The following is a 16,226-nucleotide window of genomic DNA, read 5'->3' as shown; positions in this document are numbered from 1 at the left end:
GGGGTGGCCCGAAGTTTGGGTTTATCCCACCCGGGTCAAGCGATAAGCAAAGGCATCTGGGAACAGAGATGGTGCTGGGCATCGCCAAAGCGCGGCGTGCAAGCGCTGGGCCGGTGGCGCTGGACCAGAACAGCAGACAGGTTTGCTTGGTGTGCATGGAAGTCTTGTGGCTGGCTCGGTGACTTCAGAGGACTTTTAAAGGTAAATGACTTTGTGTCAAGGAAGCAAAATGTGGGGCTGGCTGGGAACAACAGGTCTTTATCCCAGGCTTCAGAACTTGCCTGGACCTAGCAGCGCTTACAGAAACCACCCTGGCCTGGACCTAGCAGCGCTTACAGAAACCACCCTGGCTTAAAATAGAGGTGACAGCAGTGCTGGGGGACATCAGCTGGGCTGCGGGAACCCTGGAAAGCTGTTTTCCTCCTCAGCTGCATTGTTTTGCTGCCCTGGTTTGACTCCCTTTGTTTCAGGGTCCAGCTTGCTGAGACTGTGGGGCTGCGTATTTCGGGGTGCCAAGCAAGCCCCTCCTGGCTGTAAACCTCCCCATGTGGTAGGAGGCTGTTCAGCTGCTGGGGAGCTCGTGGGTGAGGGTCTGTAGCCACCAAGCCGCAGCTTTGTGTCCGCTGTGCTGCTGGTGGCAGCGAGCGAGGCTGGCACCAGGGCTGTTCCGATGTATTCGGGTGCCGGGCTTGGACCGAGGGGACCCTGTGCTGGGCCAGGTGCCTGTAGGTGAGGGACGGATGGTGTTTGCAGGCTGCTGCCCGGCCTGAGTGTCGATGAAGGCAGATGTTAACTGTCCCCTCGCTGTGTTAGTCCCCAGGCCTGGCTGGCTGGTGGCCACTGCTGGAGCCCGCTGGGAGCGTGGCCGTGCTGCTGGCTTTGGTGGCCACTTCTGTCCCCACTCAGGGAGGCACCAGCCTTCAGCTCAGGGCTTTCCATTTGTGAAAGCCGCGTCTGCAGCCGGCTGGTGGTCAGGTGGAGGGAGCTACTCGTGGTCCCACGGGCAAAAGGCGGGTTTGGTTTCACTCACCCCCCTGCCTCCGTCCCGGGGGCTCGCCCCGGCTCTGCCCTGCCTGCGGAGGGTCGGGGGGGGATCCACGCTCTCCACCTCCCAGGGACACACCTCGGAGGTTTTCCTTGTGTCTGTGCTGGTCTTGTCAGATGCTGATGGAGCCTCTTCTGCTTCCCAGGGACAAACCTGGGCTATGCTGGCGTCTGGGCTGAGGCTGCTGCCCACCGTGGGAGCTGCGCTCGCTCCCCGAGGCAGTGGCTCTGCTCTGTGGCCCTGCGGGGGCTGGGTGCCTGGCAGGATGCGACACAGGGGCTTGTGCTCAGCCTTGCCATCAGATATGCCCTTGGGTTTTTTCAGCAGGGCTGTTGGAGACATGGCACTAGCTCCTGCTACCAGCTTTGACTTTCCCGTTGCAGCGGGAGATGCTCTGTGCTCTCCCTGTGGGTGCATCCCTGGCTGGAAGCTTTCCTTCTCAGACGTGGTAGGCTCTGCTGCTTCCCAGGGACAAATATCAGATTTGCTGTCTGTGCTGCTGGACTTCTTGGGCAGCTCTTTCTCTGTAGAAGACTTTGGGGAGAATTCCTTTGTGCCCACACTCTCCCATGGACAGATGACCTCGTGCTCACTGCTCCCCTTCTCTGGTGGTTTGGAGGCACCTGCTTTTTGTGGTGGGAGGCTTGCCTTGCCCGGGACTGCTCCTTTCGCGAGCAGAGGTGCAGCCACCTCCCAGGGCCAGATTTCTGCTTTATCGGTGGCTTCGAGCTCCTGCGCCTCCCAAGGACAGACCTCTGCCTTCAGGCTCTCCACGCTCTGCGATTTCTTTGAAGGCAATTTGGTCATGTCTGGGCTCCCAGTGCGGGGTTTTGCTGGGGGCTGCTCCGTGCCCAGGCTCTCCCAGGGACAGATGGACTCACGGTCTGTGCTTGATTTCTCCTTTTTTCCGGTTATTTTCTCTCTCATCTCTTTGAATAGGTCTTGACTTGTGGAAGGGCTTTTGCTGACTGTGGACAGACCTTCTCTGCCCTGTCTTGGTTTCTCTTTACTTGATGGTGGGACAGCTGCCTCCCAGGGACAGATTTCTGCTTTATCGGTGGCTTCGAGCTCCTGCGCCTCCCAAGGACAGACCTCTGCCTTCAGGCTCTCCACGCTCTGCGATTTCTTTGAAGGCAATTTGGTCATGTCTGGGCTCCCAGTGCGGGGTTTTGCTGGGGGCTGCTCCGTGCCCAGGCTCTCCCAGGGACAGATGGACTCACGGTCTGTGCTTGTTTTCTCTTTTTTTCCGGTTATTTTCTCTCTCACCTCTTTGAATAGGTCTTGACTTGTGGAAGGGCTTTTGCTGACTGTGGACAGACCTTCTCTGCCCTGTCTTGGTTTCTCTTTACTTGATGGTGGGACAGCTGCCTCCCAGGGACAGATTTCTGCTTTATCGGTGGCTTCAGCTTCCTGCGCCTCCCAAGGACAGACCTCTGCCTTCAGGCTCTCCACGCTCTGGGATTTCTTTGAAGGCGATTTGGGCATCGCTGGGCTCCCAGTGCGGGGTTTTGCTGGGGGCTGCTCCGTGCCCAGGCTCTCCCAGGGACAAACGGCCTCTCGCTCGCTGCTGCCCTTCTCCAGGGATCTCTCCGGGCTGGCTAACGCTGCCTGACGTGTGATGCGCTTTTCCCCCTTTGAACTCCCCCCAGCACCCGGCTTTGCCTTTGGCTGAGCAGAGGGAGGTGCAGCCACCTCCCAGGGACAGATTTCTGCTTTATCGGTGCCTTCGAGCTCCTGCGCCTCCCAAGGACAGACCTCTGCCTTCAGGCTCTCCACGCTCTGGGATTTCTTTGAAGGCAATTTGGTCATGTCTGGGCTCCCAGTGCGGGGTTTTGCTGGGGGCTGCTCCGTGCCCAGGCTCTCCCAGGGACAGATGGACTCACGGTCTGTGCTTGATTTCTCCTTTTTTCCGGTTATTTTCTCTCTCATCTCTTTCAATAGGTCTTGACTTGTGGAAGGGCTTTTGCTGACTGTGGACAGACCTTCTCTGCCCTGTCTTGGTTTCTCTTTACTTGATGGTGGGACAGCTGCCTCCCAGGGACAGATTTCTGCTTTATCAGTGGCTTCGAGCTCCTGCGCCTCCCAGGGACAGACCTCTGCCTTCAGGCTCTCCACGCTCTGGGATTTCTTCGAATGTGACTTGGGCAGATCTGGGCTCCGGGCACGGGGTTTTGCTGGGGGCTGCTCCGTGCCCAGGCTCTCCCAGGGACAGATGGACTCACGGTCTGCGCTTGATTTCTCCTTTTTTCCAGTTATTTTCTCTCTCACCTCTTTCAATAGGTCTTGACTTGTGGAAGGGCTTTTGCTGACTGTGGACAGACCTTCTCTGTCCTGTCTTGGTTTCTCTTTACTTGATGGTGGGACAGCTGCCTCCCAGGGACAGATTTCTGCTTTATCGGTGCCTTCGAGCTCCTGCGCCTCCCAAGGACAGACCTCTGCCTTCAGGCTCTCCACGCTCTGGGATTTCTTTGAAGGCGATTTGGGCATCGCTGGGCTCCCAGTGCGGGGTTTTGCTGGGGGCTGCTCCGTGCCCAGGCTCTCCCAGGGACAGATTTCTGCTTTATTGGTGGCTTCGAGCTCCTGCGCCTCCCAAGGACAGACCTCTGCCTTCAGGCTCTCCACGCTCTGCGATTTCTTTGAAGGCGATTTGGGCAGATCTGGGCTCCGGGCGCAGGGTTTTGCTGGGGGCTGCTCCGTGCCCAGGCTCTCCCAGGGACAGATGGACTCACGGTCTGCACTTGATTTCTCCTTTTTTCCAGTTATTTTCTCTCTCACCTCTTTCAATAGGTCTTGACTTGTGGAAGGGCTCTTGCTGACTGTGGAGAGACCTTCTCTGTCCTGTCTCGGTTTCTCTTTACTTGATGGTGGGACAGCTGCCTCCCAGGGACAGATTTCTGTTTTATTGGTGGCTTCAGCTTCCTGCGCCTCCCAAGGACAGACCTCTGCCTTCAGGCTCTCCACGCTCTGGGATTTCTTTGAAGGCAATTTGGTCATGTCTGGGCTCCCAGTGCGGGGTTTTGCTGGGGGCTGCTCCGTGCCCAGGCTCTCCCAGGGACAAACGGCCTCTCGCTCGCTGCTGCCCTTCTCCAGGGATCTCTCCGGGCTGGCTAACGCTGCCTGACGTGTGATGCGCTTTTCCCCCTTTGAACTCCCCCCAGCACCCGGCTTTGCCTTTGGCTGAGCAGAGGGAGGTGCAGCCACCTCCCAGGGACAGATTTCTGCTTTATCGGTGCCTTCGAGCTCCTGCGCCTCCCAAGGACAGACCTCTGCCTTCAGGCTCTCCACGCTCTGCGATTTCTTTGAAGGCAATTTGGTCATGTCTGGGCTCCCAGTGCGGGGTTTTGCTGGGGGCTGCTCCGTGCCCAGGCTCTCCCAGGGACAGATGGATTCACGGTCTGCGCTTGATTTCCCCTTTTTTCCAGTTATTTTCTCTCTCATCTCTTTGAATAGGTCTTGACTTGTGGAAGGGCTTTTGCTGACTGTGGACAGACCTTCTCTGCCCTGTCTTGGTTTCTCTTTACTTGATGGTGGGACAGCTGCCTCCCAGGGACAGATTTCTGCTTTATCAGTGGCTTCGAGCTCCTGCGCCTCCCAGGGACAGACCTCTGCCTTCAGGCTCTCCACGCTCTGGGATTTCTTTGAAGGCAATTTGGTCATGTCTGGGCTCCCAGTGCGGGGTTTTGCTGGGGGCTGCTCCATGCCCAGGCTCTCCCAGGGACAGATGGACTCACGGTCTGCGCTTGATTTCTCCTTTTTTCCAGTTATTTGCTCTCTCACCTCTTTCAATAGGTCTTGACTTGTGGAAGGGCTTTTGCTGACTGTGGAGAGACCTTCTCTGCCCTGTCTTGGTTTCTCTTTACTTGATGGTGGGACAGCCACCTCCCAGGGACAGATTTCTGCTTTATCGGTGGCTTCGAGCTCCTGCGCCTCCCAAGGACAGACCTCTGCCTTCAGGCTCTCCACGCTCTGGGATTTCTTTGAAGGCGATTTGGGCATCTCTGGGCTCTGGGCGTGGGGTTTTGCTGGGGGCTGCTCCGTGCCCAGGCTCTCCCAGGGACAGATTTCTGCTTTATTGGTGGCTTTGAGCTCCTGCGCCTCCCAAGGACAGACCTCTGCCTTCAGGCTCTCCACGCTCTGGGATTTCTTTGAAGGCAATTTGGTCATGTCTGGGCTCCCAGTGCGGGGTTTTGCTGGGGGCTGCTCCGTGCCCAGGCTCTCCCAGGGACAGATGGACTCACGGTCTGCGCTTGATTTCTCCTTTTTTCTGGTTATTTTCTCTCTCATCTCTTTCAATAGGTCTTGACTTGTGGAAGGGCTTTTGCTGACTGTGGAGAGACCATCTCTGCCCTGTCTTGGTTTCTCTTTACTTGATGGTGGGACAGCTGCCTCCCAGGGACAGATTTCTGCTTTATCGGTGGCTTTGAGCTCCTGCGCCTCCCAAGGACAGACCTCTGCCTTCAGGCTCTCCACGCTCTGCGATTTCTTTGAAGGCAATTTGGTCAAGTCTGGGCTCCCAGTGCGGGGTTTTGCTGGGGGCTGCTCCGTGCCCAGGCTCTCCCAGGGACAAACGGTCTCTCGCTCGCTGCTGCCCTTCTCCAGGGATCTCTCCGGGCTGGCTAACGCTGCCTGACGTGTGATGCACTTTTCCCCCTTTGAACTCCCCCCAGCACCCGGCTGTGCCTTTGGCTGAGCAGAGGGAGGTGCAGCCACCTCCCAGGGACAGATTTCTGCTTTATCGGTGCCTTCGAGCTCCTGCGCCTCCCAAGGACAGACCTCTGCCTTCAGGCTCTCCACGCTCTGGGATTTCTTCGAAGGTGATTTGGGCATCTCTGGGCTCCGGGCGTGGGGTTTTGCTGGGGGCTGCTCCGTGCCCAGGCTCTCCCAGGAACAGACCTTGTCCTTAATGCTCTCCACACTCTGGTTTTTCTTGGTCTCAGTTTTTGTGCTCTCCAGGCTTTTGCTAATGAGCTTTCCTAAGATCCCTGTGTCCCTGCACACTGGTTGATGGCCCTTGGTGTCCGTCAGCTTTGCTTTGGTATCTGCAAGTCCTCTTGATCCTGGTTTGTTTTCCCCTTTGGAAATCCCATGCATGTCCTGACTCGGTCTATCCTTCCTCAGCGGAGCTGCAGGCTCTTCCCAGGGGCATATTTCTGTTGTAGCGCGTGGCTCATCCTCTGCTTCCCATGGACAAATGTTGGCCTTTTTGCTATCGATAGTTCCTGCTTGCTCGGATGATGTTTTGGGCAGAGCTGGGTGTTTTGCTGTGAGCCCCGTGCCTAGCTGCTCTGCACCTTCCCCAGGGCAGGGGGGTCCCCACCGGCCACTCTCCTTGGCCGTGGCTGCAGCCGTCTCTCCCGTGCTCCTCGGGGCTGCTTTGTGTGGGGAAATCCCATTTTTCGCTTGGGAAATCTCACCGTCACCCAACTTTCCTGCATTGGGCAAGGCTGTTCCTTTTTCTCTAGGACAAACTTCTGCATCGCTGTCAGCTGCTGCCACTTCCCAGGGACAAACCGAAGCCCGTGTTGGGCTCCTGGAGGTCACTTCTGGCAGCTCGGAGCTTCTGGGCGCAGGTTTGGGTGGAGGTCCCTCGCTGCTGGCGCTGCCCCAGGGCTGGCCGGCTGCTCGCAGGCTGCTCCCGCTGTCCTGCGCTCTCGGCAAACCCAGGGATTTTGGTCTGACACTTTTCACCCGCTTGGCCGGCTGCCGCCTCTCTTCATCCTGCCTCTCCCGCTGCTGCTCAGCCCCCTCCGCGTCCCAGGGGCAGGTTTCTGCTCTGATGGTCCTTCCCCGTTCCCCCGTCTCCCAGGGGCAGACCTCAGCCCTCCTGCCCTCCACGCTGCCTGCTTTCTCCAAAGCCACTTGTGGCAGCCCCGAGGTTTTTGCTGGCTTTTCCGTGCCCCGCTCTTCGCCCTGGTGCTGGGGGTCCCCCTCGCTGTTGCCCTTCCTCAGGGCTCTGCCCGGCTCCCAGCGCTCCCCCTCGCTCCCCTCCCAGGGGCCAGTGTCTGTTTTAACGGTGGAATCTGCCTGGGTGTCCTCAGGACGGACCCCTGCCTGCCTGCCCACCATGCTGCCACATTTCTCTGCTGCAGCCAGGGCCACCTCCACGCTCCGGCTCCTTGCAGGGACCCTCTCAGCATCCTGGGCCCCCCTGGCACTGAGGGGCTCAGGCTGGCTGCCCCCCTTCTCCAATGCCTTGGCCAGGCTCTCCTTGCCCAGTGGGACGCCGATGTCCTCCCGGGAAGCAATCGCCTGCTGGTGCAGCAAAGCTCCTTTTCTTGGTGGGACACCTGGAGCTCCATGGGGACAAACCTCAGCCCCTGGCTTCTCAGGGGCTGGGCAGGGGCTGCTTGCGGCAGGTTTTGCGTGTGGCCGTTCCACCTCTGCGTGGTCCCAGGGGTGGATGGACCTGCTGGCTCCCCCTTCCTTTGGTGCCATCAGTCTCACGATGGCTGCAGGAGTGTCCTTGCCCAGCTCTGCCGTGGGATCCTCGGCCCCTTGCTGGGGATGGGTCTGTGCCCTCCCGCTGCCGGCCACCACCGGGGTTTCTCGGGGGTGTTCAGCTCCTTGGTGGCCAACGCTGGGTGGGACCTTGTGCACTCCCAAAGATGGCTCCAGCCCCCCACCGGCATCTGCCTCCCCCCAGGGAGCGCTGGGCTCTTCTGCCACTGTCCCCCCATCCCCTGGGGCTGGGCTGTCCCACGGTCCTGCCCCACCATCCCCCGAGCCCGCGGCTTCCCGAGCAGTGCCAGCGTTGTTGTTGTGCTGGCAGGGGCCCACAGCCCCCTGCCATGAGTGGGCAGGGGGCTCGCTGCCGGGCCTCTGCCGGCTCCACTCAGGGCTTTTTGCGGCGGGGTCTTGGCTGATCCCCCCAAGGGACACAACTGCTGTCTCTGCTAGGTTGGGCCTCTCCCTCCTGCTGCCCCCCTCCCGCTCACGGCCCCTCTTCCTGAGGCTCCCCTCGCCCTCCCTCTTCCCCTTCAAGGTGCTTTTCCCCCTGGAGCGGTTGAAGGCTTTGATGGCGAGTCCCAGACCCCGGATGGAGGACTTCTGGGAGGACAGCTGGAAGCTGGGGGGGGGTGGCTGGTGTGTCACCGGGGGTCCCTGACTCTGCTGCTTCGGCAGCTTTTTCCCTTCGGCTCAGGATCTCCTCCTGGACCAGCTCCCAGGGGCAGACCTGGGCCGGGATGGAGGCTGCGGTCAGCAGCCTGCCCTTCCCCCCCAGGGGGGACGTGCACCTCGGATCTTCCTCCGCCACCCCCACCGGTGTTCCCTCCGGTTCTCCCGCCTGTGCCAGGGGTTCCGCGGGTGGCTCTGGGCTGTCCCCAGCTGGTGTGGCACGTTGCCCCAGGCTCTGGTAGCGGATGGGGGGGGGGTGGTGGGGTCCTTCTCACAGCCACGCGCACCCGCCCTGGGAAGTGGGAGCTGTCGACGCTGATGCTCTTGATGGGTGCGTAGGTGACGTGTTTCTGCACCTTGCCAGGGGGGGGACGTGTCCTCCTGGGAGCCCCCCTCGGCGGGGCTGGAGCCGCCTGGCAGGGAGGCACTGGGGCTTTGGGGCTTCCTGGCTTCCTCGGGGGGTCCCTGGCGCGTGGGGGGCCCCGAGGCTGGGGCGGAGGGGGGCCCCGAGGCTGGGGCGGAGGGGGTCCGGTTGGCGTGCCACTCCTCCCGTGCGGCTTGGCTGGCGGCAAGCAGGGCCTCGTCCCACGCACCGGCGACGACGCTGAGCGACTTCTGCAAGGGGGCTGCACGGGGCAGGGGGGGCTGCCCGTGCCCCGCCAGGTTGTGGGCACTAGCTGACTTGCACACGAGTGGGGCGGCGTCGAGGGACTCGCTGTCGGATTGCTCCGAGGCTGTCGCTGCCATCATCTTCCTCCCCCCCGCCGGCTCCCCGGGGTGGCTGGAGGTGGGCGAGCCCCCCCGGGGCACCCGCGTGGGACCCTCGGTGCTGCGCGACTTGCGCAGGGCAGTGGCACGGCGCCGGGAGCCATCATCCCGCATCCGCAGGCTGGCCCCGCCGGCGTCGGGGAGCCGCTTGGCCGAGGAGCCGCGGCGTGTCGGGGTGACCCCCCGCTCCCCGCCGCTGCCCCGGTGTGCCACCGCCTCGGGCAGCTCGGCGACGCGGCGCAGGATGGAGCGGCCCAGGCTGCGGCGGGAGCTGCGCTTCTTGGGGAGGTGGGGGTTGCTGGCTGCCATCCTCCACGTCTTGTGGGCCTCCAGCTGCATGTAGAGCTTCTTCAGCTCCTCCTGCGTGCCGCGGGCGGGGGGACGCGGCGGAGAGAGGGGAGAGAGGAGAGCACGTACAATGGCACCGCACGGGGGCTGCGGCTGGGGCGACCCCGCAAAACCCCAGCTTGGCCCCCTGGGCTGGGGTGTCCCCAAAGCCCCAGCGTTGCCCGTCCCTCCGGCCCGGGGGGAGCAGCAGTTTTCCCCGCCTGTGGCAGGTGGCGGTTTGCCCTGCACCCCCTTCGTGTCCCCCCCCCCCTTCTGCTTTGCATCAGGAGAAAGATCGCAAAAGGCACCTCTTACTCTGCGCGGGGCTGCATAGCTAGCGTCAAAAGAAGGTCCTGAGTGTGCCACCCACCCGAATGTCATCGGGGTCGAGACTGTGCTCGCTCCAGGCGGACGCGATGCTGCTGTTCAGGCAGGAGCCCGAGTGCCGCATGTCCAGCTCGTCCTCGTAGACCTCAGCCGCAATCTCCTCCCGCAGCGGCGAGCCGGCGTGCAGGAACTGGGGGAGGCAAGGGGGGAGCTCGCTGAGGGGGTCCCCAAAACGCCGGGGAGCCCCATCTCCCCGAGTCCCCGGGCCGGGCGTTACCTTTGGGATGAAGAGCAGCACCAGCGTCATGGTGATGGTGCCGTGGGTGTGAGCGAAGAAGAGCAGCAGGGTCCAGTCGGGGTGCAGCGAGGGAGCCATGATGAACCTGGAAGGGGTGAGGAGGGCAGCGCCAGGTCCCACCGAGCCGCCCGCAGCCCCCCCTGCCCAGGGACCCACGCAGGGATTTGTGTCCCCCCAGCCCAAGGACGCACACAGGGATTTGTCCCCCTAGCCCAGGGACCCACGCAGGGAATTGTGTCCCCCCAGCCCAGGGACGCACGCAGGGATTTGTCCCCCTAGCCCAGGGACCCACGCAGGGATTTGTCCCCCTAGCCCAGGGACCCACGCAGGGAATTGTGTCCCCCCAGCCCAAGGACGCACGCAGGGATTTGTGTACCCCTAGCCCAGGGACCCACGCAGGGATTTGTGTCCCCCCTGCCCAGGGACCCACGCAGGGATTTGCCGCTGCATCGCCGGGGGTGGGAGCGGGGGTTCCGGGCACCCTGGGGGTGCTGTGCCCTACCTGACCACGTGGAAGGCAGCCGAGATCATGAGCTCGTTGTGGAGCGCGATGCCCATGTAGCGAGGCTCGTGGAAGGCGGAGGGCACGGCGCGCGTGGCGTAGCACAGAAAGCTGCCCCACAGCAGGAACAGCATTTCGGCTGGGGGAGAGAAACCGGGGAGCGATGCTGAGCATCCACCCCCACCACCCTGCTGCCATCACCGTGTGTTCTTGGGTGGCACCGATGGATGCTGAGCTGCAGGGAGGGTGCTGCTGCCTGCCAGGATGGGCACGTTCAGCTTGGCTGCCATCGGCACGTGCCGTGGCTGGAGCCAGGACTGGTGCAGAGCATCTTCCAGCACGGCCACTGGCACCCACTGCCTGCACTGGGTGATTCACCCTGCGCCAGGGTGAGCCCTGGGGACGCTCAGGGGAGAGGGTGGGGAGCAGCTCGGGTGCCCCAGCCCTGCTTGCAGGCTCCAGGCAGATTAAATAGACAAGGAAACGAAGACACCACACGCCACATTTACAGGATGGGGTCCTGGGGCTGTGAGGACCCCTCCAGGATGCCACGGGGGCTGGTCTCACCGATCACCATCATGTAGTCCCAGCGGTCGTGGCTGCAGATGTAGAAGTGAAGCCCGTGGGTGGTCTGGGTGCGGATCACCAGCGGGATGTTCTTGTCGGCGTTTTCCAGCATCCCGATGGTCCAGGCCGCCAGGAACCACAGCACCAGGAGCAGGATCAGCCCCAGCATCTTCAGCACCCGCCCACTCGACATGTAGTGCACCCGCTGAGCCGTGCGGGACAGGAACACCTTCAGCACCCTGCAAGGCGTGGAGGGGTGAGCCCCCAGCCGGTCCCCACCGCGGGGGTCCCAAGCACCCAGCCCCCCCATCCCGGGTACCTGTACAGCTTGAGGGTGATGGTGCCATAGACGATGGTGAAGCCAAGCATGCGCACCCAGCGCAGGACGATGCAGCGGAAGATGCTCGGCTTGAAGTACAGGATGAACACCTGGGGTGGTGGGAGAGGGGGGTTGGTGGGGGGCAGGGGGCTGGGTCCTGCCTGCCGGGGGTGGGGGTGGGGGGGCAGCACAAGCCAAAGGCTCAGAAATCACCCGCTTTCAGGGCAGCCCCACTGCTGCTCTTCCCCCTTGGATCTACAGCATCCGCCCCAGCGGGAGGGAGAGGGGATTTGAGCAGGGATTAATTCCTGCAGCCAGCAGGAGAAAAGGGATTTGGTTTCCCGAGAAGGTTCATACCGCAGCTGCCCGGGGCCGTGCCAGCAAAATTAACAATTAGGTGGAGTTGTGCCCGTGCCCTGCTCAGGGCCAGCTCGACGCCCTCCCCCGGGGGGCAGCTGGCCAGGCTGCACAAGCTCTTAAACCCCAGCCCCGAGGTTTTCAGCCCTGGGGGCAGCTGGATACTCACCGGGAAGTAGAGGAGGAGGGAGCCAAAGAGGATGGTCTCCAGGAGGACAACTCCTGACGCCCGGATCCTCTGCGGGGACAGAGGCGTCAGGGTGCAGCCAGGAGCCTCGGCTGGTGCCCGGCAGGGATGGAGCCAGGGCACGAGGATGCCCCGGAGCGTGCCAGGCTGTGACATCCCCCTGAGTCCCCCTGAGACCCTGGGGTTTGGGCTGGGAGGGGAGCAGGGCAGGGGGCGGCGGGCAGCAGGGATGCCGGGGATGCCTTGCCTTGCTCCGTCGGAAGTGGTAGGAGACGAGCATGCTGAGGAAGACGGCCAGCATGCAGCAGGCCTGGCAGGACAGGACAGCCGCCCGCAGCGCCCGGTCCTCCTGGATCAGGCAGGGCACATCGTCCTCGCAGGTGGCACATCCCTGGCGGCAGGGCCGGCACGCCAGCCGGGACCCCCCGTCTGCCCCCGCCATGCCTGGGGACAGAGCAGCGGCCAGGTGAAATCACCACATCCCGGGGCTCGGCAGCACTTTCCCAAAGCCTCCCCCCCCCCAGCCACCAACCCCAGCGCTGTAGCCGTGTGCCACTGGATGAAACAGGGACCCCAGGGCTGGGTATGGCACCCACCTGCCCGGGCACCGCTGGCCACTCCGCCAGCCCCGTAGAAGCCCGGCTTGCACCGGCACAGGTACATCCCGAGGACGAAGCCGCGGCTCTCCTGGGGGACACACTGAAGGAGACAGGCTGAGATGCACGGAAGAGCGAGGGCTCATCCTGCACCCCGTATGTTCCCCCCAGCCTCATGTCCCCCCTGCACCCAGGGCTCCAGCAGCCCCCAGCCTGTGGGTACCCGACTCCACACCATCCTCCCCCATGCCCAGGAGGAATCAGTGGTTAAACATTTCAGAATTAAAAACCGAAGCTTGGCCCCCAAATCCCTCCCTAAAACCTAAATGGACACCTAATGCAGCAAAGCGCACTAATCCTGCCCAGCCATGACGGCAGCGGCAGGCAGGGCATGGCCACCCTAATCCCCCGTGGCCAGATCCTGCCCCGCATGGGCCGGGCTGGCAGCTTTTCTGGGTATTGTTGTTTTCTGGAGAGATTCCCGGTGGCAGAGCCCGTCCATCCAGAGGGCATCACCCGTGGGAAAGGGAAGCTGGTGACACCTTTCTCCCTTGGGGACAGCTTTTTGCCAGCGGGGTGGCACCCTGATCCACACTGAGCTGGGGGGCTGAGGGGGTTGGGGATGCTGCCGGTTATGCCAAGCCTTGAAATGAGCTCAGGCATCACTGGGTGGGCACCGCCAAGGGGGGACTGGGGGCTGCTGGTGGGGGTGTTGTGCCCACCGGCTGCCAGGCTCCGGAGCCCGGCTGTCCCTGCGGTGCCCGGGCAGGGAGCAGCCGGGTCACACGCTGCCGCTGGCGGTGGGGAAGGAAGATTTGCACAATAAACCCCTCGGCTGCGGCACCCAGAGCAGCTGAACCAAGCAGATGGATCAGCCAGGAGAGGATAAAGCTCAGCCCAGAGGGAGGGATACGTGGCAGGGACAGCCTGGCCGGGGGGACAGGGATGGTCCCCAGCCCTGCGGTACAGGGTGCTGGGTGCCAATACCTGGGTGCTGTTGAGGTCACAGCGGTGGGTGTCCGCGAACCAGCCCGGGCCGCTGGCGCACTGGTCGATGGCCACGTCCCGCAGCTCGATGTCGACCCGCACAACGCCCCTGCAGAGGGATGGGGTCAGCCCAGGGGGCTGTGTGGGGCATCCCCCCTGCCCCCCCCCTCCCCACGCCCCCCACCCAGGGCGGCTGTACCCCACCGCTGCCTCTGGGACAGACAGCAGGGGAGGGGGCAGCCGCGGGGGTGGCTGGTGCTGGTGCCTGGGCTACTGGGACAATGCGAGGTGCCAGCAACGTCCCTGGACCCCCGGGCAGGGGTGTCCCCCCCTTGCAGCCGTGTCTGGGGGGGCTGGAGCTGGGGCAGGGGTTTAATGCAACAAACTGGGAAAACGTGCTCCAAGGGGGACACGGCTTGGACATGGGACCGTGTCCCCGCTCTGGGACTAAACCCAGCTGCCCCCTTCCCTCCCCAGTGCCTCCCACCCCAGCTCACACAGGGGGTGCTGGGGTGCAGCTGGACCCAGCAGCCCAGGGAGACCCCCAGCCCAGCTCCCCCCGCTCCAGTGCGGCTGTGACAGGGGGCTCTGGAGGTGTCAGCCCGGGGTGGGCAGCACGGGGACAGCCGAGGGGGGACAGGGGGCAGCTCCATGCCTGTGGATACCCCCACGCGCACACGCACGGGGATGCAGGCAGGGTGCTGGCATGCACTCCGCACCCTGGGGTGATGCCACCAGCTACCCCTCCAGCACGCACCCAGGGCACCCCCCAACCCTCTCTTACACCCCCCCACAGCCCCTCCGGGTACCACTTACTTGAATTCGGGGCTGAGATCTGGCTTGAGCCCGTAGAAAGCGGAGGAGAGCGTGACCACCCAGGCAGGCAAGAACCTGCCGTCCCGGCACTCGAGGAACGGTGGGGACCACCGCACGTGGCCCGGCTCCCCCACGTAGCTGTCCCCCTGCTGCCATTTGGGGGTCTCCATGCTGCGCAGGTCATTGCTGAGCACGCGCTTGCGGAGAGGGGGGGTCCGCTGGGACTTGAGGGCGTTGAACCACTCGTTGTCCCAGCTGAGGTTGCCGAGGCTGGGGGCGGCGGCGGAGACGTCCTGCAGCAGGATTTCACCATCCCCCTTGGTGGCCTGCAGCATCAGCCGGGGCTTGGCGGCCAGCGGGTGGGCGTCGAGGGCGAGCACCGCCCGGCGCACCCATGGGTGCCCCTCGGCCAGGCTGCGCACCAGCGCCTGGTACCACTCCACATCCTCGGCCACGCTGGCTTCGCGGATGTCGTTGGTCTGGAAGAGCATGTTGAGGAAGTTGGCGGCGTGGGCCAGCGCCTCGGGGGCAGCACGCAGGGTGGCACGCAGCGCCGGGGGGGGGCCGAGCCCTGCTGCCCCTGCGGGGACCCCCCGGCTGCAGTTGGCCTGGGCCAGCCGCTGCGCATCGCCCGTCTGCAGGAAAGCCAGTGCCGCCGCCGAGCCCTCGGGGTCCCCCGGCGCTCCCGGCTCCGCTGTGGGCACCCCGGAGGGTGACGGGGTTGGGGACCATCCTGCCGGCCGGGGGGGTCTCTCCGGTGGGCGCTGGGCCCCCCCCCAGGATGGTGCCGTGGATCAGCACCATGCGCAAGCACCAGAGCAGCAGCCACCGCCATGGCCCCATGGCGGGGGCTCAGTCGAGCCCTCCGGCCCCCCGCGGTGCCACCGGCCGGCCCGGGGGGGGCATGGTGGGCACAGCGCCCGAGCCGGCCGGGAGCCCGCTCTGCTCCGTGGGGCCAGACTCGTGCTCTGCCGCCTGTTTTCCTCCGTGGGCGATGCCGGAGCAGACGTCAGCGGCTCCCAAACGTGTTCAGCTGCTGGCGCTGCCCGCCTGGAGCCCCCCCGCGTCCACCCCCGCGCTGCCGCCTGGGCAGGTTGTGCTGCCGGGGAGCCCCCCACCCTGAGCCCCGCGGGGACCCCCGCACCCAGGCTGGCCATGATGCAAGCACATCCTGATGGGAAGCCATGGCAACGCAGCCGGGAATTTTCCTCCCGGCATCCCCCTCCCCGCGGCCCCCTCAGCAGCTGGGGGGGGCGAGGGGGGGGGAAGGTCACCCGCTGGGTCCCCATATGGTCCCGGGCTTCAGTCCCCGGCCCCCCCAGCCTTAGGATGGCCATGGGGGCGGGGGTTGGCATACATGCGGGATGTCCCTGTGGGGATTGAGGGTGGGGAGTGCGGTACGGGGGTGGGCACGGTGCCCCCCGGCGGGGCCTGATGCCCACCCCCCACTCCCAAACTGGGGGACGGTGTGCTGGGTGCCAAGCAGCACTGGCCCGGTTACAGAGGGGAAACTGAGGCACGGGAGGCTGCTCAGCCCCCCCCCCAGCGACCTCCCTCCTTGCCAGCACCCAGGTGGGGGGTGGGGGGAGCTGGGCCCCGGCCCCGCTCCTCCCGTGGGGTGCACTGCCTGCCAGAGCCGTGCAAGAGCCGTGCAAGAGCCGCGCTGCAACCGTGCGAGAGCTGTGCAAGGCCGTGCAGGGCCCGCAGGACGAAGGTGCTGGGTGCCCGTGCCTCAGCTTCCCCTACTGCACCCCGCTCTCCGGGGATGGGGGCAGGGGCTGCTCCAGGCACGCCGGACCCCTCGTGCTCCCCGGGCCCGCCGGTGGGTGCCGGGGCAGAGAGCGGGACCCCGCGGCCGCGCTCCACCTTGGGGTTGGGGTCGGGGGGGCAGCGGGGGGCGTGGCCTCAAGACGGGGGCGTGACCTCGGCTACCGGAGGGCGTGGTATCGGCGATCGGGGGCGGGGCCGGGCGGCGGCGGAAGTGGGGGGGCGTGGCGGCGCGCGGCCGGGGCCG

At 64.3% G+C, this 16,226-nt stretch overlaps 1 protein-coding gene across 1 annotated transcript; it reads right to left on the bottom strand.

Annotated features, from left to right (window-relative positions):
* Nucleotides 1-597: 597 nt before the first annotated feature.
* LOC121099109 (probable G-protein coupled receptor 179) lies at nt 598-15,006 on the bottom strand (the record flags this gene model as incomplete). Its single annotated transcript, XM_040617757.1, has 14 exons — nt 598-2,242; nt 2,414-5,599; nt 5,756-8,175; nt 8,251-9,289; nt 9,627-9,773; nt 9,861-9,966; nt 10,384-10,522; nt 10,951-11,189; nt 11,270-11,379; nt 11,796-11,864; nt 12,061-12,257; nt 12,410-12,512; nt 13,397-13,505; nt 14,213-15,006. Coding segments are annotated over 14 exons (9,915 nt in total), but the record flags the coding sequence as incomplete, so codon positions are not given.
* Between the last annotated feature and the right edge of the window lie 1,220 nt (nt 15,007-16,226).

Source organism: Falco naumanni, chromosome 18 (assembly GCF_017639655.2).
Source record: "Falco naumanni isolate bFalNau1 chromosome 18, bFalNau1.pat, whole genome shotgun sequence".
Taxonomy (NCBI): domain Eukaryota; kingdom Metazoa; phylum Chordata; class Aves; order Falconiformes; family Falconidae; genus Falco; species Falco naumanni.
The sequence above is the reverse complement of the archived record's forward strand: the minus strand, read 5'-3'. Positions and strand labels throughout refer to the sequence as shown.